The 14,523-nt window shown below is 43.0% G+C and overlaps 2 protein-coding genes across 2 annotated transcripts in view; both read left to right on the plus strand.

Moving 5' to 3' along the window:
• LOC135909731 (cytochrome P450 6a8-like) overlaps positions 1-4,812 on the plus strand; it is a 42,190-nt gene extending 37,378 nt beyond the window's left edge. Inside the window, exon 9 of the mRNA XM_070524607.1 lies at positions 4,703-4,812. Within this exon, the coding sequence (XP_070380708.1) occupies positions 4,703-4,728 (26 nt within the window). The 3' untranslated portion in view covers positions 4,729-4,812. The remainder of the gene's footprint in view (positions 1-4,702) is intronic.
• A 1,161-nt stretch (positions 4,813-5,973) lies between these two features.
• Positions 5,974-11,132, plus strand: LOC139048429 (cytochrome P450 3A19-like). Its single transcript, XM_070522815.1, has 4 exons — positions 5,974-6,060; positions 6,765-6,905; positions 9,864-10,026; positions 10,806-11,132. The coding sequence occupies exons 1-4, from the start codon at positions 6,035-6,037 to the stop codon at positions 10,893-10,895; spliced, it is 420 nt and encodes a 139-aa protein (XP_070378916.1). The 5' UTR covers positions 5,974-6,034; the 3' UTR covers positions 10,896-11,132.
• The last annotated feature ends 3,391 nt before the right edge of the window (positions 11,133-14,523 follow it).

The following is a 14,523-nucleotide window of genomic DNA, read 5'->3' on the forward strand; positions in this document are numbered from 1 at the left end:
TTCACGGAAATAACACTTAGTTGAAAGATTGCGCTTATTAGTGTCGATGCTCATCAGAAGGAAGATCGCTAATCGTGTTATAGTGTCACCAATCATCTGCAAAGGATGGATGCGCCACCAATTTTTCGCAACAAAGCTGTTAAAGGGGAGTCCTACAACGGTGTTTGTGCGGCGCCGATGGCTGCGGTCCGTGGTGGCGGCCTCTTGAAAAACCTGCTGTACTGTTTTCCAACGTGCTCACCACATACATCACACCATCGGCGGGAGCTGTCACTCAAGCGCCTGCGCTCCGTTATTTCTTTAACCGCCCACACCACGTCCTGCACTTACCGGTATCCAGAGGAGAGCGAGCGGCACAGCCTGCGATGGGAGCCATGAAGCGGCCTTGGGATGAGACCGTCCTGCTTCGTCCCGCAACGCCACCTGCATCGGAGCCCTGAATGTTCCAGCATGATGACATTGCCCTAACGCGTGGCGTCACGCCGACGCAAGACCACTGGAGTATGCCTTGGTTATAGCACACTACAGCCCTACTAAAGACAAATGAAGTGAAATTAAAAAGTATCGGATAAAGCGAAAGGATCGCACCGGATATGGCGAACCGCTTGCAAAGCCTAGGGTAAGTTTTGGGCAGTGGCAACATAGACTTCTGCGACCTCCGAATGGAGTGAGAACCGTCTCACACTACTTGGATGCCTTGTCCGGATGTCTAACTCGGACGGCTTGATGAGCGGCCCAGATGTTAATATATCTGGGATCTTTCTAAGGCACGCGTCACTATCTACTAGCGCACCTACTTGTTCGGTGCAGCGTTTCATTTATCTCAGGATTCATGTGTCGGCAGCGATGCAGTTCTTTTTATACTGGATCACTCGCTGGGCATGGAAAAGTTTACGGTAATCATAGGTCATCCTTCTAATTACCCCAGTCCATTCCTAAAATGTCCTTTACTGTGTCGACAGTGCAATATACTTGTATCAAGAATAGGCTTGGTAAATCATTTTATCTGTAGCGATCACTTGAATTGTTTGGTCGATTGGTGTAGACTCGCATGCGTGAGAGAAAGTCGGTCGCGACATCTATTGAGATGCGGCATTAATAAAAAACTCGCTTAGCCAACCGTATCAACGACGCCAAACTGAAAGGCTGCTCGGCGCGTAGAATTAGTCATGTTGCTCCGAAATGCGCACTTAGATATATGTATACACACACACAAAGTCATGCGGAAATTTTACGTGTATTTGCAGGCTTCTTTCACACTAGGAAAATCGCTGTGATGTAGCACATATTGATCAACAAAAAGCTGTATCGGGAGTATTTTATATTGCTCTACAGTGTTCTCATTGACACTTTTTAAATAATCGTAATATTTGAGAAGTTAAATAATAATAAGGGATAACTATGCAATTAGCAAAATCCAAAAATATATTCTGAGTGTCTTCAAACGATGGCAAACAACATTTCCTTGGTTCTGTCCAGTTCGTGGCATATATATATATATATATATATAAATATGTGTGTGTGTGTGTGTGGACCAGATATTGGTTCGGTCCAGTTCGTGGCATATATATATATATATATACATATATATATATATATATATATATATATATATATATATATATATATATATATATATATATATATATATATAAACGAGAAGAAAGGGGGTTAAGCGAGGGACCCGATAATTATTAGTCATATAATGAGAAGCCAACAAACACTGACACCAAGTACAACATAGGGGAAATTGCATGTGCTTAATAAATGAAATAAAGTAATGATAAATTAATGGAAATTAAAGTGGATGAAAAAACAACTTGCCGCAGGTGGGAACCGAACCCACAACCTTCGCATGTCGCGTGCGATGCCGCGTCGATGTCGCGTGCGATGTCGCGTCCTATGTTGTCCCTGGTGTCAGTGTTTGTTGGCTTCTCATTATATGACTAATAAATATCGGGTCCCTCGGTTAACCCCCTTTCTTCTCGTTTATTACTTAACGAGGGTCTCGAATCCGGCAACAATGATGCCTTCAGGTAGCATATGTGGGTTTATTGACCAGCTGCCTTCACCCGAAAAGATCACGTTCTCGTGACGCCTGCGGCAAAAAAGACGTTCCACGTCCGCCGCCACGGTCTGTGAGTGGGGGCGCTGGCTAACACTCCCAGTGTTCTACTAGTACACATAAATACCCAAGAAAGTGGATGGGGAAACGCCGCCGCGGTAGCTCAATTGGTAGAGCATCGCACGCGACATGCGAAGGTTGTGGGTTCGGTTCCCACCTGCGGCAAGTTGTTTTTTCATCCACTTTAATTTCCATTAATTTATCATTACTTTATTTCATTTATTAAGCACATGCAATTTCCCTATGTTGTCCCTGGTGTCAGTGTTTGTTGGCTTCTCATTATATGACTAATAAATATCGGGTCCCTCGGTTAACCCCCTTTCTTCTCGTTTATTACTTAACGAGGGTCTCGAATCCGGCAACAATGATGCCTTCAGGTAGCATATGTGGGTTTATTGACCAGCTGCCTTCACCCGAAAAGATCACGTTCTCGTGACGCCTGCGGCAAAAAAGACGTTCCACGTCCGCCGCCACGGTCTGTGAGTGGGGGCGCTGGCTAACACTCCCAGTGTTCTACTAGTACACATAAATACCCAAGAAAGTGGATGGGGAAACGCCGCCGCGGTAGCTCAATTGGTAGAGCATCGCACGCGACATGCGAAGGTTGTGGGTTCGGTTCCCACCTGCGGCAAGTTGTTTTTTCATCCACTTTAATTTCCATTAATTTATCATTACTTTATTTCATTTATTAAGCACATGCAATTTCCCTATGTTGTCCCTGGTGTCAGTGTTTGTTGGCTTCTCATTATATGACTAATAAATATCGTGTCCCTCGGTTAACCCCCTTTCTTCTCGTTTATTACTTAACGAGGGTCTCGAATCCGGCAACAATGATGCCTTCAGGTAGCATATGTGGGTTTATTGACCAGCTGCCTTCACCCGAAAAGATCACGTTCTCGTGACGCCTGCGGCAAAAAAGACGTTCCACGTCCGCCGCCACGGTCTGTGAGTGGGGGCGCTGGCTAACACTCCCAGTGTTCTACTAGTACACATAAATACCCAAGAAAGTGGATGGGGAAACGCCGCCGCGGTAGCTCAATTGGTAGAGCATCGCACACGACATGCGAAGGTTGTGGGTTCGGTTCCCACCTGCGGCAAGTTGTTTTTTCATCCACTTTAATTTCCATTAATTTATCATTACTTTATTTCATTTATTAAGCACATGCAATTTCCCTATGTTGTCCCTGGTGTCAGTGTTTGTTGGCTTCTCATTATATGACTAATAAATATCGGGTCCCTCGGTTAACCCCCTTTCTTCTCGTTTATTACTTAACGAGGGTCTCGAATCCGGCAACAATGATGCCTTCAGGTAGCATATGTGGGTTTATTGACCAGCTGCCTTCACCCGAAAAGATCACGTTCTCGTGACGCCTGCGGCAAAAAAGACGTTCCACGTCCGCCGCCACGGTCTGTGAGTGGGGGCGCTGGCTAACACTCCCAGTGTTCTACTAGTACACATAAATACCCAAGAAAGTGGATGGGGAAACGCCGCCGCGGTAGCTCAATTGGTAGAGCATCGCACGCGACATGCGAAGGTTGTGGGTTCGGTTCCCACCTGCGGCAAGTTGTTTTTTCATCCACTTTAATTTCCATTAATTTATCATTACTTTATTTCATTTATTAAGCACATGCAATTTCCCTATGTTGTCCCTGGTGTCAGTGTTTGTTGGCTTCTCATTATATGACTAATAAATATCGGGTCCCTCGGTTAACCCCCTTTCTTCTCGTTTATTACTTAACGAGGGTCTCGAATCCGGCAACAATGATGCCTTCAGGTAGCATATGTGGGTTTATTGACCAGCTGCCTTCACCCGAAAAGATCACGTTCTCGTGACGCCTGCGGCAAAAAAGACGTTCCACGTCCGCCGCCACGGTCTGTGAGTGGGGGCGCTGGCTAACACTCCCAGTGTTCTACTAGTACACATAAATACCCAAGAAAGTGGATGGGGAAACGCCGCCGCGGTAGCTCAATTGGTAGAGCATCGCACGCGACATGCGAAGGTTGTGGGTTCGGTTCCCACCTGCGGCAAGTTGTTTTTTCATCCACTTTAATTTCCAATAATTTATCATTACTTTATTTCATTTATTAAGCACATGCAATTTCCCTATGTTGTCCCTGGTGTCAGTGTTTGTTGGCTTCTCATTATACGACTATATATATATATATATATATATATATATGTGGACCAGATATAATTATAATATACTTCGTCACTCCGTTTGTCGGTGTCATTTAAACACAGTCAGAGCACCCACCTCTCCGGCTCACACGGATTTCTTTACCTTGTTTTCCTTAATACGTATGTCAATAGGTTTATGATGGAAAAGAAAGCAAACAGTCAGTAGGAATCAGTGATCACATAGCTTAATATGCTCAGTATTACTGCAGTGATTGGCAGCAGTGTAGTGACGCATTTCCGTAATCTTGCTTGTGTTTTCTTCAAAGCCCCACTACCACAAGATATACTAAACCAGCTTTCATCAAACTGCATGACGGTTTTCCTGGGAGGGTAAGTGTCACTTTCAACCAAATATGGATGCGGATACAAATTTATTGGACTTGTTTGGCAATCGCAGGTACGACACCACGAGGCTGGTTCTGACTTGCTGGTTTTACCTTATGGGAAAACATCCGGAGGTGCAGGAGAAAATGCGTCAAGAGGTGCTCGAAGCTTTTGAAAAAGAGGTGGGCGTCCATCTAAATAATTCATTTATCGAACGATAAACACGCTGTATCTTTTTTTTTTGCCGCCGGAGCTTACACCAGCTACATATAACTAAGAAACAAGGAAAGTGTGCTTGATTCCCTATAGAATTAGGTAATACTACTGCCATTGTTTTCTTCACTTCCGAAATATTCATCGTTAGCGCAAGTCTCGAGTGAACCTATAAACCTCTTGTAAGTTAGGAAGCATACTACACAGTTGGTGTTCAGCCCTTCATGAGTCTTATATATTTCTCGCAGGGAAAGCATTTACAGTGTCAATTTTTGTACGAGATGTTGCCAAATGAACACAGCGGTTTATTTTCGCCTATTCAAAATGAAAAAAAAAAGAATTAGACAGATAATATCCAATGCATATAGTCCTCACTAAAAAGTGGAGAACGTACGGGTACGTCGCTGGCATGGTGGGACACAAATTCACAAACGTGCAGGCATACAAGTGACACCAAAAAAGTAAATCAGCCCACAACAGGACCTAACGGATCTGTATCTTCAGCGAAAAAATATTCCTTCAGCCGGTACACAAATGCATTGTTTTGATTTATTTAACTACGAAATGCAGTACTACCGTGAATCGCCGCTCAACTAGTACATTTGCTCTCGCTGCTGGAAAAAAAAGGATGCAAATCAAGAACCAACTGATTGAAAAGCTGCAATTATTAAAGTGCATACTAAATATTGAAAGAGGTGCTGTGAACAGCGGTAGAATTTGAAATAGTCGGGCTGTTTCGTTTATTTGCAAACTATGCGCTAGTAAGCAGCTTTACCATAGAAAAACAGCGATACAATATCTGTCGTCGCTGTGATTTGACTAATTCCCTTTGAAACTGTATCGTTTTGTGTTTTTAGTGTGTAATGTATAATAATGTATAATGTTCCCACTCCTGCTATAGCCCTGTATTGGGCTGCAGTATTTGTAAATAAATAATAAATAAATAAAGTATCGACCCCAGCGGTACATGTAACAAAGCCTATAGTTACTAAAATGTCGTTTGAGGAACGGCGAACGTTGTTCCTGATACTCAAACATCGGCCAACAAATTCATCGCGAGTTCCAGTGGTTTAACCGTTTAACCTTTGCTGTGCTATTTACGCGTCTCTTTGTATTCGTGCTTTAGGGAGATCAGCTATCTTTGCTTACTCTGACGACGCTTCCCTACTCCAACCAAGTCATTTCTGAGACCATGCGGCTATACCCTCCTATAATCACGTGAGAATTTTTCGTTGACTACCCGCAATTCACTGCCGCTTCTACGCTGTCGCAATGCTGGGCTAAAAAATGCAGGTTTTTTAATTGCGTAATCGATAAAAGCAACGAGTTAAACTTGAATCTCCGGACAAGAAGACGACAATTGTTAAAATGATCGTAGACACGCGAGTAAGGCTTTTCAATTAGCACTGTTTCAAACAATATTCTTAAAGAGCTATGCAAATTGTTCATTATTGAAATATATATATTTCGTTCCTAATAGCTCTAAAGCGACGTAGCATTACGATGCAAACAATGAAAAGTGTGTTACGAGGTCAACGCAAGCATTTCCAAGGCTATATCATCAACAAATTCGGCGTCACAGAGCAGTGCGAATCAGAGTTCGTGGCCACACAAGCACACGACTAAGCTGACACAATTTTAACGGCAGTAAAAAGGATAATAGGCTCGCCGACAACATCTATCACTTTTTGACGGGTCATAATGTCATAAAGAATCCTCAGTCGACGAGAGGACTAGGCATGCAGAGCTTCGGTGTAAAACGGCCCATACAGCTCAAAGATATTTCAGATGCATGAAATCTGTGCATTCAAACGGCTGTTCTGCTGCACAAGGAATCTGACTTAGTCAATGATTAGTACGTGTTTCAATCTGTATTTTGGCGGCATAATAATGTTCATGATTTCCAAATCCATCATCGCCAGATTTACCTCACGTTGTGCGGACGGAGACTATCGTTACGGAAAATATGTCATCAAAGAAGGCACCTCAGTTCTGGTGCCCACGTACCAGCTACATCATGATCCACAATACTGGAACGAGCCGGAAAAATTTGACCCAGAAAGGTGAGCGCATGTTGATTATCTTGAAGTACCATCAATTGAGATCAATTTGCAGTTTTCGTATTCTAGTGAACCTTAACAAAAGAACCAACCAAACGTGACAGGAGATACATAAATCAAAACCCGAATTTGGCCGTCTCTACAGAGACTAACGTGTGCTTGCCGAAGTCTTGATAACCATCTCGGTAAATTTTGTAGCATATCGGAAAAGGTAAGTTTTCACGACGTTTTACCTTATTTATACGTGGTAAATACAGCTGTCGGAAAGCAAAAAAAAAATGATATTTTATGCACCGAAGTTCTGTCAGGTGTTCTGTTACCTTGGCTTCGAATCTCTGTTTTCTCACTTGCTTGTTCTATCTCTGGACACGCAACATCGCATCTTCATCCGTCTACTGTCATGATGACGGCGAGGTGATATTTTACAGAGCCTAAGACCGATAAAGGAACGTAGTGCCTATTTGGACGGGTGTAATAAACGCGATGGGATGTCGGCAGTAAAACGCGCCTACCATTGTCCCTATGCTGCTCAGAAACAGCAATTTTTAAGCAACGATCCCTTGTTTTTCTTTCACTGGCTGTACTTTTCTTAATAATGGAAACGGAGCACCCCGCCGGCCAAGCTGGCAGTCGAACAGAACGAGATTGAATGTTACTGGGTGACAGTACTAGATAATGTGACTAATGATTCATCTTGTGGATTTCTGAAACGTCATCTGCCATGCTTCCGCGCTTCGAGGTGTTGAATTATTCGGCGTCGCTCTATCAATGTGCTAGCTTCCTGGTTAGCTGAGATGCTGGAACGATTGCCCCGAAAAGGCGTTGGTCCCGCATTCGATCTCTGCACTTAGACAAATGTTTTGGAAAGCTTTCTTACTAAAAGACCCATATGGGTGTTTCATGTAGCTTCGTGCGCCTACTGAGAGAATCAGAATTTTTTTTCTGCTGCGAACGTACTGCTACGATGTTCATCTTAAAGATTCGGGATGGTGAATTTCGATTATTTCTGCGACGGCTTACAATAAACTGCTTATGCAGAAACAAGGGTCGAGTAACGGACGCAGTTATTCTTGACGTTGTATTTCTACTGTGCACTTCGGAATATTGTGCTGGTTTTTTGGTTCTTTATCGACCGACGCACTGTCTGAAACTGAAAGTGCGTGAAGTAGGTTACTGGTAACTGGTGACACCCGTGGTGTTCTCGGCGCATTATCTCTGCAAACTACGACATAGCTGTTCTAGAGCAGTGTGGTCTTCTGTCAGGAGCACACTGCTTATGACTGTTGGTAGCGTGCAACGTCCCGTATGAGTGAAGCACTGTAAGCGAGCGCAATTCTTATTGTATGATGGCAAACGCAATCAAATCGCGACCACGGCACCGACACGTTGCATAAGGTAACAGTAATTTATTTTGGTGTCACATTTTGCCCCAAAACTGCACTTTGGTTAAGCGGTCCCTGACGCGAGTTACAACTTATTAAAAAGCGGATTATTTTAGATTTAACATGGTGGCGCGGCACCACCATCAAAAGAAGAATATGATATATCCAGGGCATCACAGAGCATTTGCTTGAAAAGCACTAAGTAGTGAGGGTCTGGATTCGTGCACTACTGAACGAGGCCAATTTTTTGCGTGAACAGTGTATTGCATAAAATTCGAAGCATCAGGGTCGTGAGATTCCTTGATTGCTATCTCGGTGGTTCTTCGTTCGGCGCTTTGATGCTTGTTTTTCATCTGTACCCCCCCCCCCCCACTGTAATGCCTGAATGGGCGCTGTGGGTACCAAATAAATAATAAATAAATAATAATAATAATAATAACTGAGCGGGCATCAGACATAAAAAGTATGTAATCTGCCCAAGGACGACAAATATCAGTTACAATTTTGTCATTGTGTCGTAATGACTCATTCGAAATGAACTTCGCCAAATTCCAGTCATATAATAATAAACTTATAGGTTACCAGGCATATTGAATGAACAACCTATAAATTTGAATTTGTCGCCACGTCACTGACATGTGGCCCAGTATTACCGAATCACTCGCTACTAGGGGTAAAAAAAAACGGTAATTTGTAAGCGTGGTTCACAGTGGGATTTGATTCTTTATGATCTCCGATGCCCATTCAGTTACGCAACGCCTAGTGGACAACCACTGACAGAGGGCGCAAGGTGTCTCGCCTGACTCATGTCTCGCTTTTGTGTGTTTGCTTTAGATTACGTGAGCATTGATACCGCTCTAAATAGGACTACCATGCTGAAGATTGTGCAACGCAAAACAGGAGTTCCTCCAACCGTAACCTACATGGGCAATAACTTTGTTCCGTAAAATAACCCACTGCTCTAATTCAGGCAGTTCAAGTACTTAATAGCAGAACTTGGCTCACTAGCTCGGCTTAAATATTTAGTAAATCAACGGTCGCCATACAGTTACGTATTTGCCGCGTCTATAAATTTGGTGCCATACAAAGAACATTATAGTTTGCATGAGCAGTGATCATGACACATATACGCTACTGCCTCGTCTATACTACGGTGCCAAACCAACGATATTAAAATCATCATTGCATTGTCCAAAAAATATTACTGCATTCTTTTTGAGGCAGGTATCAGTTCTTTTTTTTCGCAAATAATAATCCTTATTCTACTAAGAGCTGGTATACGGCTCTCAGCATGCCAATAGACTGTGATTAATTTTCCTAAATGACTGGAACGCTAGCTGCTTCACGAAAGCTACTGTCTGATGCTAAAAACTGTTAAAGACTTTACATGTAGAAGAAAATTCGCTAAAACGCGACAATTGTGTACCCATCTTCTCTGAAGCGGTGGTATCGATGCAAAAGAAGTAGAATCGCATTTTACTTTCTACCGCTTTCAATTATCATATGCATGATTCATGCTCACATTGAAACACCACCAACTCATTATGTTAGTCACTATTTGAATATCTCCTAATTGCAGGTTCAGTCCGGAAAACAAGCGCTTCATTAATCCCACTGCCTACCAGCCTTTCGGCCTGGGACCGCGTATATGCCTCGGTCAGCGACTAGCGCTTGCTGAGCTGGTCTCAGCTGCCGCGCAAACGCTGCGCCACTATCGCATCACCCTGGCCAGGAGTCAGAAGGTATTGGAGCATTGTTCACTGGATCAATATTGTGAAGATTATTTACTTTTACACAGATAAATGTAGTTCTTATACATAATGCTTTTTTTGGAAGTGCTAAATATAATTTGTTTTCCTTCACTCGTCAAGAGTATTTTATTTGACATAACTTCATTGCGTCCTCGTCAGTGTCTTTCACATTGAACTATAACAGACCATTTTCAGAGACTAAGATTCTCGGACCGTGGCCCCATAAGTCGCAGGCTTACAAAGCGACGCGTGCAGTGCTACATTTCATGAAAGCGACTGGTCTCAATGACTGAGTATAGAATAGTTGAGTGTTGGGCTAGTTGGTCGTCCATATTTCAACTGGTAACTTAGCGCGAATAAAAACACGGAAGCAAAAAAGACGGACAAGGAGAAGCGCTAGTATAGGGGTGAAGATATAGACATCTCCCTCTCTCTCCTTTCGTTTCTTCCCTAAACCCCTTTCCCTGTGCAGGGTAGCAAACCAGACGTGCGTGTGGTTGACCTCCCTACCTTTCCTTCCTTCCTTTTCATCTTCCTCTTTATTGTTAACAGTAGTGTACGATCGTTCGAGTTACCCTAATTGATTTTAATGTAGGCGTAAAAATAATCGCGCATAAAAATGTTTTAGCAAATGCTTCACTTATATGGTTCAAACGAACTATGCTAACGAGAGAAAGCATCTTCCTCTAAGCAATGTCACGTGGTAGGAATGATCCACTGTATACTGCTGATAAACCTTGTGTAAGAATACATTTCTCTTTCTTTTGCAGTGTGACCTTGAGATATACACCTACTCTGTTATGGCAGCACCTAAAGAGACAGTGTTCATCCGACTACATAAGCTGCATAGCGTGACATGACTTCACCGCTGAGCCATCTAAGGAATATTGTGCGTTTCAAAGCTGCATAAGAACTTTTTATTAAACAGCGTCATGATATAGTGTTTAAATGCCAATGGTACTTTTGTGCAAGAAAAATGTCATCATCGGGCCATTATTATATGTAGGAGGGACGCCGGATATACGTTAGTTGCTTATAATGAACTATTACTGGCCCTATTCAGGTAGATTGTGAGTGAACCAGTCCAATAAATAAGAGATCACAACCTTGGTCATAATTTGTGTCCTTCATGTTACTCTTCCACAAACAACATAGCCGACTTAGAATGAATGTTGCGACGAAGTCTGAATGAAAGTACGAAGAAACTTCTGTACATAACTGAAGATCACGAGCCAAAAGGAAAATACGAGCACATATACCTGTGAAACAAGCCGATTTGTCAACAGCGTTTATGAGGCAATCATTATGTCGAATATTAACTTTGAATATACAGTATACGTCAGGGCATGAGCGTCTGTTATTGCAAGGTTTGATCAGAACGCGACATGCATGTACGCTACATATTGCCAGAAAACAGGATCTGCTCGCCTTGGTGCAATGGACGCAAAACGAAACTACTCCCACAGAGATCAGCTGTAGAAGTGAGCTCTTCTTATTTAATTGTAAACACAGAGCACGAAAACACGACACAAAAGGAGAGGGAGGGCGAGGAGATCAACTCATATGGGATCATTCTGGCCATCTTGGCCGCATTCGCTTACATTCTTTCGCGATGTAAGACAAGCTTGTGCCTCAACGAAATCTTTTTACTGGAAACCTATTTCAGTGTTTTGCTAGGAAAGTTTAAATTGTCATACGTGAACATGCAGCAAGATATTCTTTTGTATATATCAACAATCGGGGGAAGTAGCGGCTGACAAGTACTAATGTGAAAGTCTCGCAAATCCTTGCATAAGGTCTTCTTTGCTTTGTGCTGTGTCCCGCGATGGTAAAGTGTGCCACGTTCGCGGCATTTATATTTAGCGCATTACCTTCTTTTTTTTTAGCGCGGAAACTCAAGCTAGCTGGGGAGCGTTGGCATTCGACAGACAGCAGCAGACAATACGATTAGTAAAGTGCACACACCAGCGATGAAAGCCGGTGTGTGCACTTCATGTAGTGGTGGTGTACTTTCGAGCAGTTTGTGCAGTATTTACTCAACCATACCGGAAAATGGACAGCACAAGCCCACTATGAGCGGCGTGGATTGTATGAGGTCACTCCGGCTGATACCTGCGGTAAGTGAGCGTCACACGCCGCATGGGAGGAAAGCCTAAGTGGCATTGTGGGTCAGAGCAACAGAGGAGAGAAGTTCCTGGCACGACTAACACCTGCTGGCCAAAACTGCGGTGCTGCAAGTTGCTTACACCGTAACATCGCAAAACTACTCCTGGCCTGTGCATCGAACCTTAGTGCCAATAAGGGTCCTAGCAATCCACAAACATAGCGGAGTCATGGTCCGGTGGCAAAAGATATTTCTCTTTTGTATTCAAATATGCGCAGCGTATGCAACAAGCGGGATGCTTCATTGTCTGTCGTCGACACGTGCAGTGCCGATATGGTTATCTTGACAGAGACATGGCGTTCTACCAAAATTGAAGACCGTGAAATTTTGGAATGCGAGGGTGTTTACCGTTTCTATCAACATGACCCGTGATGTGCGGTGTGGTGGCGGTGTACTTATCGGTGTTCGTGATTCGATTACCACTGCTGAAAGTGAGCTTGCGTCACCATTAGAGCTAGTGTGCACGCGCGTAGGCTTTGAACGCGAAACATTTATCATTTGCGTCGTTTATAGGCCCCCTTCCTCACCTAACACATTTTGTTCAGACCATCACGATGCCTTAAATAGTCTAATTTTACGGTTCCCTTCCACGCCACTAATACTCCTCGGGCGCTTTAACTTTCCTGGCATTAACTGGCATACTGATCCCCCTACAACCCAAGAGTGCTGTTATGAATATTCCAATTTCATCAGCCTTTGCCTCGATTTTAACCTGCACCAGCTTGCCCTGAAGCCTACTCGATGTTCTGCACACTCGGCTAATATCCTAGATTTAACCCTCACTACATCCCCGCAATTTGTTTCGCCTCTAACTTACCTACCGGGTATTTGCGACCATTGTATAATCCAGTGTAATTTGCAGTTAACCATCCCATCTGTTACCTCGTCGAAAGTTATACGTGATTACAGAAATGCTGATTTTGCCGCAATAATAACGAACTAGAAACTGTCATCACTGACTACGTTCTAAGTTTCCACTCTCGATCTGTTGAAGAAAACTGGTCAATATTCAAAGAAAAAGCCAACTCCTCAATTAACCGGTACATCCCGCAAAAACGTATTTATTCCCATTCTCGCGCACCTAGGTTCAACTCGCGTCTAAAACGTTTACTAAACAAAAAGAAAAGGCTTTTCCGACGAGCAAAAATAACTGGCAATCATGAGCGTTGGAATACTTACACAATAGCACTGAGACTACAAGAATGGTGTAGCAGAGTCCAAAACAACATTTTATGAGCACACATACATTTTCTTCTTTCTTGAAAGACAACCCACAGAAATGTTGGAGTGTGGTCAACGGTAAAAAATCTAGTGCCATTGAACTGCGCGATCTTAACAACGAACCTGTCGATCGCACTGTCTGTTGTGAAGTGTTGAATGACGCGTTCATCTCTGTATTTTCGGATTTTGTGCTGTGCGCAAGCGGTGTTTTTTCTGATGTGCATTATTTTCCAATGCTTCTTATTACCATTTACCTTGACGGCGTTGTAAAGTTGATACAGACCTCAAAAGTTTCTGCATGCAGTGGAGTAGATGGTATCAACTCGAAATTTCTTAAGGAAACTACTAATTATTCATCTATAATTCTGAGCGAAATCTTTGCTCACTCACTTCAAACAACCATCCTTCCGAACGATTGGAAGGCAGGAATAGTGATTCCCGTGCATAAGTCTGGCAGTCGCTACTCCCCACTTAATTACAGACCTATATCCCTAACCAACGTTCCCTGCAAATTAATGAAGCGCATAATTTACTCACACCTGGTTTCATTTCTCGAGTGAAACTTATTTTTCACCCCCTACCAACACAGATTTAGAAAACACTATTTCTGCAAAGTACCGCTTTTGTCATTCACTAATGATTTGTTCCAGGCGATGGATGCTAACGTTATTATTGACTGCATTTTTTTAGACTTCACCAATGCCTTCAAGACTGTTTTGCACGCATTACTTTTAACTAAATTAAGTAACCTCAACATTGGTCCTAACGTTCTTGCTTGGATCAAGTGTTTTTTGTCTAACCGTTCCCAATTTGTTTATGGTAACGAATGCTCCTCTTCCACTGGTCGAGTAACCTCCGGTGTACTGCAAGGGTCGGTTCTAGGACCATTAATATTTTTAATTTATATTAATGACCTCCCAGACCAAATTAAATCATCAGTTAAGCTATTCGCCGATGACTGTGTTCTCTATCATGTGATTTCTAACTCTGGCGACTGCGATACTATTCAGACACTGACATAGTGACATCGTAGTGTTCTAGATCGCAATGGAGCTCAATTCTAATAAATGTAAGGTGATGCGTGTGTCCCGTGCTGTCAGAAA

This window comes from Dermacentor albipictus, chromosome 8 (assembly GCF_038994185.2).
Source record: "Dermacentor albipictus isolate Rhodes 1998 colony chromosome 8, USDA_Dalb.pri_finalv2, whole genome shotgun sequence".
Taxonomy (NCBI): domain Eukaryota; kingdom Metazoa; phylum Arthropoda; class Arachnida; order Ixodida; family Ixodidae; genus Dermacentor; species Dermacentor albipictus.

Bases quoted from the DNA above. Each gene is read 5' to 3' on its own strand.
- LOC139048429 (XM_070522815.1), top strand. From the start codon at position 6,035: ATGCGGCTATACCCTCCTATAATCAC. The intron at 6,061-6,764 runs GTGAGAATTTTT...CATCATCGCCAG, and splicing joins CTATACCCTCCTATAATCAC to ATTTACCTCACGTTGTGCGG. The intron at 10,027-10,805 runs GTATTGGAGCAT...TTTCTTTTGCAG, and splicing joins CCCTGGCCAGGAGTCAGAAG to TGTGACCTTGAGATATACAC.